General features: G+C 40.6%; 1 protein-coding gene across 1 annotated transcript in view; it reads right to left on the bottom strand.

Moving 5' to 3' along the window:
- Nucleotides 1-4,790: 4,790 nt before the first annotated feature.
- The window catches only part of LOC148026377 (ADP,ATP carrier protein 2, chloroplastic-like), a 4,119-nt gene continuing 451 nt past the window's right edge, over nt 4,791-8,458 (bottom strand). Inside the window, exons 1-6 of the mRNA XM_087690818.1 lie at nt 7,724-8,458; nt 6,785-7,051; nt 6,432-6,578; nt 5,979-6,326; nt 5,586-5,870; nt 4,791-5,476 (exon numbers count right to left, since the gene is read on the bottom strand). The exon at nt 7,724-8,458 is cut by the window's right edge and continues 451 nt beyond it. Of these exons, the coding sequence (XP_087546944.1) occupies nt 5,243-5,476; nt 5,586-5,870; nt 5,979-6,326; nt 6,432-6,578; nt 6,785-7,051; nt 7,724-8,458 (2,016 nt within the window). The 3' untranslated portion in view covers nt 4,791-5,242. The remainder of the gene's footprint in view (nt 5,477-5,585; nt 5,871-5,978; nt 6,327-6,431; nt 6,579-6,784; nt 7,052-7,723) is intronic.

Raw genomic sequence — 8,458 nt, 5'->3', positions numbered from 1 at the left:
TTTCCCAGTTGCAGTCTCACAAAATGTGAAGAAATTTGGTCACGGTGATAGAGAAAGGGAAGCGTCACCATTGCCTTTACCTAGCTTCATTTGTATTTGCATGGACCATAACTCATCATATAGATAGATCATTATCCTTTGATACCACTATTGCATCATCCCCCAAGCTAGGTTTTGCAATGGTACTTGCATTACTAGACAATATTGATGTAAGCAATTGCAAATGCTCTCTCTTACACAAATGAATATATCCAACATGTCCAATGCATGATCAACTATCCATTGATCCCCTACAGGTGCTCTCTCTTGCACAAATGTACACATCCAATATGTTTAGCTACTTCTTGGTACAGTGCATGATCAACTATCCAAATTGATCCCAAGCAATTATTTGTGTTGCAAGGCCAAGAATAACCTGATCTATTATGTTCATCAATCTCCTCAACCTAGACTTTCTATTTTGTAGAAATTACAATGGTCACTAACTCTTTTCTTTTCTTGATCAGAATTAATAGGCAAATCTCTCATTTTTCTCTCTTATTTCCAATGTTTATGGAAATCCAATGTTTCTCTCACCCACTTGAAAAGGACATTCATGGCATGCACGAGTAGGTTGACATTCATGTAGAGTGCAGCAACCAATTAGCAATCCCAAACAAGCCAACATCAATGAGTACATGCCTAAGGGCCACATGGAAACCACTCATGAAGAAGACTCCTTCATTTACCGAAGATGAGAAAACATATGTGAGGGCTATTACTGTGTAGGGTAATTTGCAATCTACCCACATATCTCTTTATAAACACTATGCTTATTATGATGGCAATCCATCTCTATCCTTTGACAAAGAATTACTTGATTCTTTTGCAGTGTGTTCTCTCAAATGTGTTTTCAAAGTGCATCCTAGCTCACAACCCATGAGCTAGGATATGTCATAATATGAGCTACATACATTGGGTTTATTTTATACACTATGCTTGGATAATGTCCTAATAAGATAAGTTAGAATATACTTTGAAGACATATGTTGCTTATTAGAGTGCACAAATGTATACAACTATTTGCATGTTTCGATGAACAATAGCCTAATCACATTCTTCGCATTTCACGCATTAGGTGCAAAGCACCTCATTCTTTGCATGTGAAGCACACAATTTTGTCTTTTGTGAGCAATGGGAAGGCAAAGCCTCTTGAGCTTTGCAAGTTCACAAACCATGTAATGCTGATTATCAGCAATGTTGTTTATCAACAACGTTGGTCAAACTAGCTAGTAAATCTAAAACTGGAATCTAAGACTAGCTTTCCTTTTCAATTGTTAACTCAAATTTATATTGTATTTCATTGAGCTCAATAACTTGGCAGATATGGGTTTTAGAGTATGTTCACTATGTTGAATAGAGGACTTGATGCAATACTCGCATTCATAGCCAATCATATTTCGTGAAAACCATTGTGGATGACAAGTATACTATTCAATGTATTGAGAACCTTCAATGGGCTCCAATTCCCTCCTCTTGATCCCTCTCCACACAATATGCAACCTGACAACCCACACGCAAGCAAGAGAGAGAGAGAGAGAGAGAGAGAGAGAGAGAGAGAGAGAGAGAGAGAGAGAGAGAGAGAGAGAGAGAGAGAGAGAGAGAGAGAGAGAGAGAGAGAGAGAGAGAGAGAGAGAGAGAGAGGCCCTCGCATTCTTAAGCTCATAGAAGCTCTCACATTCTTAAGCTCATAGATGCTCTCAGACAAGGAGGCAAAGCTCAGTCACTCTCAAGCTCTAGCTATGAAGGGTACATGAGAAAAGGCAATAGAGAGAGAGAGATAGACACAAGTTTGTACACAACATACCTAAGTCTACATTAGACAAGTTTCCACTATATAAATCTACGATATCAATTAAGGTCCCTTTAGGTCATTCATGTTTGTTACAATGTTTGGCTTAAGCTAATCCTTCACATTATTTTGCGAAACTTTAAAAATTTTCACAACAGGAACCCAATGCTCTGAAATACAAAGAATGTTTTTCATAGTTCTGCAAATCTCAAAGATCAAAAATCTAAATTGGCAAAAAGTATTTCCTCACACATGTGGCTCTTGCATTTTCCCCAACTTTCTCTTTTAAAGGCTTCCTTGGCTCCATCTTATGCTTTCTTTCTCAAGCTGGCACTTTATACTATTTGATAGCTCCAACACATTCACTTTATGTTTTTCCTCCTTGCCATGTAGATGATTAACTTCAATGATGTCAAGGTAGTCATGTTGCTCTTTATTGGCACCACAATTTAGGTTAAAATTGTTAAAATATTAACATATGTCTTATCTTATGGGTGGTTCACATATGGAAAACTTTCCAATTTTTACTTTCTTTCATGTAACTTGTTTTGCATTCTACGAGCATATATCACTATTTTCTTTGGTCTATTATTGCTAAATGACATTGCAATATAGATGGGGTGTCCATGATAGTGTAGCCTTCATAGTAAGTAGTAAGAACCTCCTTCCTCCTCCTCTCCAATGCAAGAGCATGCTAATGCTAAATATAATCCCTATCCCCCTTTCAATAGTTCATGCCAAGTCCATTATATTCATCTACTTTTCAAATTAGGAGTCAAAGTCCACATAGACCATCTACTACTCCATAAGCCCTTTCCAATGGCCAAAGTAAGGAGCCTACCAAGGTTGTGTGACCATGATGACTTCATATCCAAACATCTCCCCACACTACTTACATGGAACTACATGAGATGAGTCTTTTGACAAATGTTTTTGTTGATGCTGATTACTTCACATCTCCTTTGTGTTGAACCATTGCAATTGTTAACTCTAGAACACTTGCCCAAATATACATAAGAGAACCAAAGACCGCTTAAGCGACGAGAAAGACGTGTTTGTAACCACAAGATGCTAACCTAATGCTTTGCTACTCACACTCATAGATGCGAGGTCATGGGATCAAGTCTTGGTAGGTGCATCAATGGTTATACCCCTATATTCCCGTGGGGGATTTGTGAAACCAATGATTCTCCTTAGCACAAATCCTAAAGTGGATAATCCCAATGAGATTGAATTGTGAGCTATCCTATTTGCACGTAAGAATAAGGCTAATATGGCTCTTGCCCACTCTCAACTTATACTTCGAAGGAGGCACCCCCCTTTATGGGTGATCTAGTGTCTTATTGCAAAAATAGGACATGCTTATTCTCTCCCTTCAACCAAAATCAAGTGCTAACATCACACCCATGTAATAACAACGTGCAAAACCTACAATGTAATTGAAACAAATTGCTAGAGTAAGTGCCGTGCAAGCTTCAAAATTACAAGTTCTATGCAACAAAAATTTCAAATCCAATAGTTGGTCTATTCATGATATGAATATTCAAAATTGCTGTGGAAAGGGATAGAACCTTCGTCATGAGACGACTCTCAAAATGAGCAATTATTCAATTTTCAGTAGTTGGTATTTCAGACTACCCATCATTTGACTCATGTCACCATTTGACTTCTCTCTATTTGATACCTCCAACTACCCATCATTCAACTCTAAGGGTTTTCATATGCAAAACTTTTATGTAAGAGAGAGATACCTAGGTTTCTGAATTTAACATTTGGTGGAGAGATATAAGTGATCCACTTGGTGTATTATGAGTCAAACAAAATAGCTTCCCCTCTCAACGCAAGAAGCCATGTTTCTCATCTTGCAATAAAGGCAAGACTTGCTTACATTGTGATCTTGAGCTGATATTTGATACACAGATTAAAACCATGTGGAGTTTCAAATTCAACCTCTTGAACCTCTTTTAGCATTCAATGCTTTTTACTAATTTACTAATTCTCATCCTCAGATTTAAACTTACCTATTCCTTGTTCATTCCACAGGAATATAACCTTCCTTCACACTTATTCTTCTTATGTTTGGCAAGGGCATATACATATCCCAAAGTACTAAAGAGTCAAGCCACACCTACCTACGACTTGAGGCCTAGGCAAGTCAAATAAGTCCTAGTAAATGTACATGGGGAAGTAATACTTCACTTTTGGAAGCTCAAACACCCACTGATCAGCAGCCTTGTCCTCGCTACTTAACCAATCCTTGCACACACACTCTCTCTCTCTCTCTCTCTCTCTCTCTCTCTCTCTCTCTCTCCAAATGCTTTCCTTAAGGGTGTCGTCCTATTTTTGAATTATATGCTTCTGGAAAGGTTGCTCTATGGTGCATTCCACACAAGTACGAACACCAGTATGGCCATGGGCTTTTGCTGCCAGAACCCCTCCATGCAAAGTCCATGTACTTAGGAGTGGCTGGGCTCTAAGAACACTCACTACTTGTGATCCACCATGACTCAACACAGGTATTCAACAGGCTTTGTAAGTTACATAACTTTTTATTTAATATGTCTAGATCCTCACCAGTCTCACAATTTAGAAACTGGGTGATTGTACTTCCAAGGAATGGACGTAAAGGCAAATAATAGGTAATATTGCTGATGTTGGATTGGAGAAGATGTGGCAGGAAAATGAGATCAAGTCTAGTAGTAAAAATTTAGACATCACAGCAATAGAGATCGAGAGTTCTGCATAACTCACCAAAATTACACTAGTACTAATGGGACACCAAAATGTACTCAAAAGAGTCAGACAGTAATCAGTTGAACTAAATTAGAAAAACCCAAAAGAATTTACTTCTGATGTCCTTTATTCTCTTCTAAGCCAACCCCCCTCTTCATATTCGTCACCATCAAATATTACAAGTCATTTCATTGAAAACGTTTTTGCTGTGCTATGCAGGGGAGGATATTTCAACTCTGCCACACTTCATTATACTGAACATGAAATAGGTCGTCAGCAGCATTTGATAGTTAGGTGATCAAAAACAACTGCTGCAACAATGGTATCAGACAGAAATTTCCGTTGCTACTGTGCAGGCTTATTGCAGCTCAGTCCCTAATCATTTTCGCCATCATCGCCTAACATGAGATTTTTACCTCGGGTTTTATCCTGCTACATCTACAGCTCAAATCCAAGGACCTCCCACCTCTACAAAAAAGCAACCATTTCCGAGAGCCACCTGATGGTTGCTTTGCACCAGCCACAGCAAAGCTTGCTGATACAGCAGTAATAACCAATTAAAGTATGGTCCTTATCCTGAAAAATCAAAGGTGATATGAGAACACCTTGAAGCAAAGGAAGAAAGACACATCTGTGGCAACCTTTTGGACTTGAGTGATCCTATCTTTGCTGCTACTTTCACTTTACAGAGGCTGGCTCAGAAGCTGCTTCAGCATCAGCATCACCACCGGTCTCAGATTCATTCAAAACTGAACCATCTTCTTCTTGTGTCTGAGTAGATTCAGACAACTTCACTTTGTTGGCTGCAGTGTTTCCAACATCAAATGCCACAGGCATTCCCTCAACAATAGGAACATACCTTCCTTCTATAAAACCTTGTTCATTCAGCACACTGACAAATCGATACGTAACCTGCCAAGTGAAATCGAAAGAAGACATTTAAGGACACAAAAGCCAGAGGACAAGATTGATCCATAAATATATGATAATGCAAGAGATCATACATAAGAGGGTTCCTTACCTCTGGTTTTCTCTTATACTTTCCAAGCACTGCAGAGGATATTGCAGACAACTTGCCTTCACGCAGCTTGTCTTTCAGATCCTTTTGTACCAATGGAGTGAACTGCTTGTCAAGAGATCGGGCTGCATTTAACCATGCCAGCACAATGAAAAGAAGAATCCCACCGAGGTATGGTGTAGAAGCAGCCAGGGATCCAAAGCCAATTATAAGGAACTGCTGAATTAAGGCACCCCCTGACTTCCCCAACGGATTGCAGACAACATCTATAGCAGCCTTGCCCTTTACCTGAATAAAGGGGCGAAAAACACACATTAAAGCATTGATCCATATGAGAGCCAGTAATATCAGATTTTTGGGAGAAGAGAAAAACAAACTGGGAAAAAGTCTGAGCACCTTTGTATCTTCATCCAAGGGAATATATGCCATTTCCTTGCAAGGGTCAAACAAGCTGTATTTTGCACTCTTGCTAAAGATGTTCTGCAGAGCACCCACATAGACTGCAGCGAGCAAGGGGGTCAAGCCCAGGCTTGCCAAGAAAGGAGTCAACGGCTCACTAAACAATACCAGTCCAAAGAAGGCAACACCAGTTATTAATAAAACTGTTGGAGTGATGGTAGCTGCCACCCCCCAACCGTACTTGCGGAAGATGTATCGACTAAGAAGCATCATGCTGAATGTAGCAATTCCAGTGTATGATGAGAAATCTCCCATGAAAGATGAATAATCATTTGGGCTGGGAAACTTCACAGCAAAGAAGAGAACAAAAACCAGATTGAGTTGAGGCAAAAGAAAGATGTCCTCCTACAAAATAGTGAAGCCCATAATGTTTGGCATGTTCATGTTTACCTGAGCCTTCAATTTGGACTTCCATGTGACCTCCACTAGATTGATACTGATGCCATATGCAACAACAAGGGTGGCCAGGTCTCGAATGTACCTCGAACTTAACAAAAACTTGAAGCTTTCCACCATGCCCATCTTAGGTTTCTCTTTCTGTCCACAACAATGTAGTTGGGGGACAAAATATTCAGTAATACATGCATACCAATCAGTCTAATTGACTGTACACTCTCACTCTTCTTATGAAAGAAAACAACTTGTGAAACAACTTAGGTATTGCCTTAAAAAAGTCCAGTGAGAGAAACGCAAGGGCAGATTGACTATTATGTATAATGCGTGATATGCTAGTAGAAACAGACCTTTTTCCTAACTTCCGCCTTTGGCAGTGAGGGATCATTCACAACAACCTTGTTAACCCACCAATAGATGGCACAAATGACAAGCCCCAAGGCAACAACTAGACTCATCATTCCTTTTAGGGAGAGCCCCCAGCCATCCACACCTGGAGGCAGGTTATCTCGCAGGTGCGAAAAGTACTTGACGGTACGTCCCGAAAAAACTAGAGCAATGTTTGCACCAAGGCCAAACAGAGGATAAAACTGCTTAGCTTCATCGACCGTTGTAATCTGCAAAGAGAGAGGTCAAAAAAAGAATAAATCTATTAATTTTAGTACATGCTAATATGACCTGCAGTATTCTGAACTCAGAACCGTCTAAGCCTTAAACAAAAGAAGATTGATCATGATGCCACTTCTACTTATTAAACACAAGGACCAATACACAAGAACATAGACGACCAAAGAAGCTTGATCATCACGATGCGACTTCCACTTGTAAAACACAAGGACCAATACACATAGACATACCAGCTGATCATATCAACAAATGACATAAACATTATCAGAAAGCAACAGATTTGATATGAGCTTATTCAAACAATACAGCTCACAAACTGCTTGATTTACCCTTTTCTAGATGTTGGGAGGCTCTGGACCAAAAGAATATGTCACTATAGTAAAGGGGAAATTCAAAGCCTTCCGGCTATAGCAGCATCCCAGATATCTATCTTTCATGCTCGCATCCAATGAATCATGCTGTGGAATTATATAGAATCTCATCTATCAAACTGCGCTTAAAAGGGGAGGCCCCTCTCTAAGCTCCACAGCAATGCCATTAACGATTTCTTAACTCAAACTGAAGCTTTTCAGCATTGAATCCGATGCCTCGATTCACTGGAAGCGGATAACACATCAACCCTGCTTATTATACTTACCAGAAATAATGTGGTAGAAGCGCACCTGATTAGCAAAGCCCCAGAAGAGGACTGACACAACCACGCTGCCCCACAATTCAGCCATAACATAGAACAGGCAGAAGGTCCAGATGCGGAGAATTGCCACCGGACCTAGGAAGCTTGGCCCCAGGAATTGCAGGAGCGAATCTGCAAGTGCGGTCGGGTGAAGGAAATCCTTCAGTGGATACAATAAGAATGCAAATCCACCAAAGAAGGCAATGAATGGTAGAATGCATGAATAGAACAGGGCCTCTTTGGAGAGCACATTGGCGAGCTTCGTATACACGAGCATGAAGCCAATGGCCATAGGCAAATTCACCCATGTCTTGAGAAAAGGGATGATTTCTGCACTGCTCCCTTTGGCCGTTACGACGAGCACATCCTTGGTGTCTCTGAGGATAGTATAGTTGAACAGGATGCAGAAAAACATTAGGCCAAGGGGAATAACTTTCTTAAGGGTTGTGGTTTCCACCCCGAAAATCTTCTTCGGATTTGACGAGGATGGCGATTCCGGGGACAGATTCGCAGGAACTGCTGTGGCTTCCACTCGGAAGGAGCGTGTCCCAGCTGTGCTGCTGTTCTTCAAACTGGACGGCGCCTTTATCCTGGGGAAAGCTAACAAGCCATGCATGGCAGGAAGTGATTCCATCAAAACCGAGCTGCGTGCCTCCGCAGCAGAGTGGAAATTGAACCTGCGGGTGGGCAATGTCAAGCCGCAGCGGGTCCTGCAGACTGCAGC

Source organism: Lygodium microphyllum, chromosome 13, assembly GCF_053477565.2.
Source record: "Lygodium microphyllum isolate KBCC chromosome 13, Lygodium_microphyllum_v1.1.10, whole genome shotgun sequence".
NCBI lineage: Eukaryota > Viridiplantae > Streptophyta > Polypodiopsida > Schizaeales > Lygodiaceae > Lygodium > Lygodium microphyllum.
This window is presented reverse-complemented; position numbering and strand designations above follow the sequence as displayed.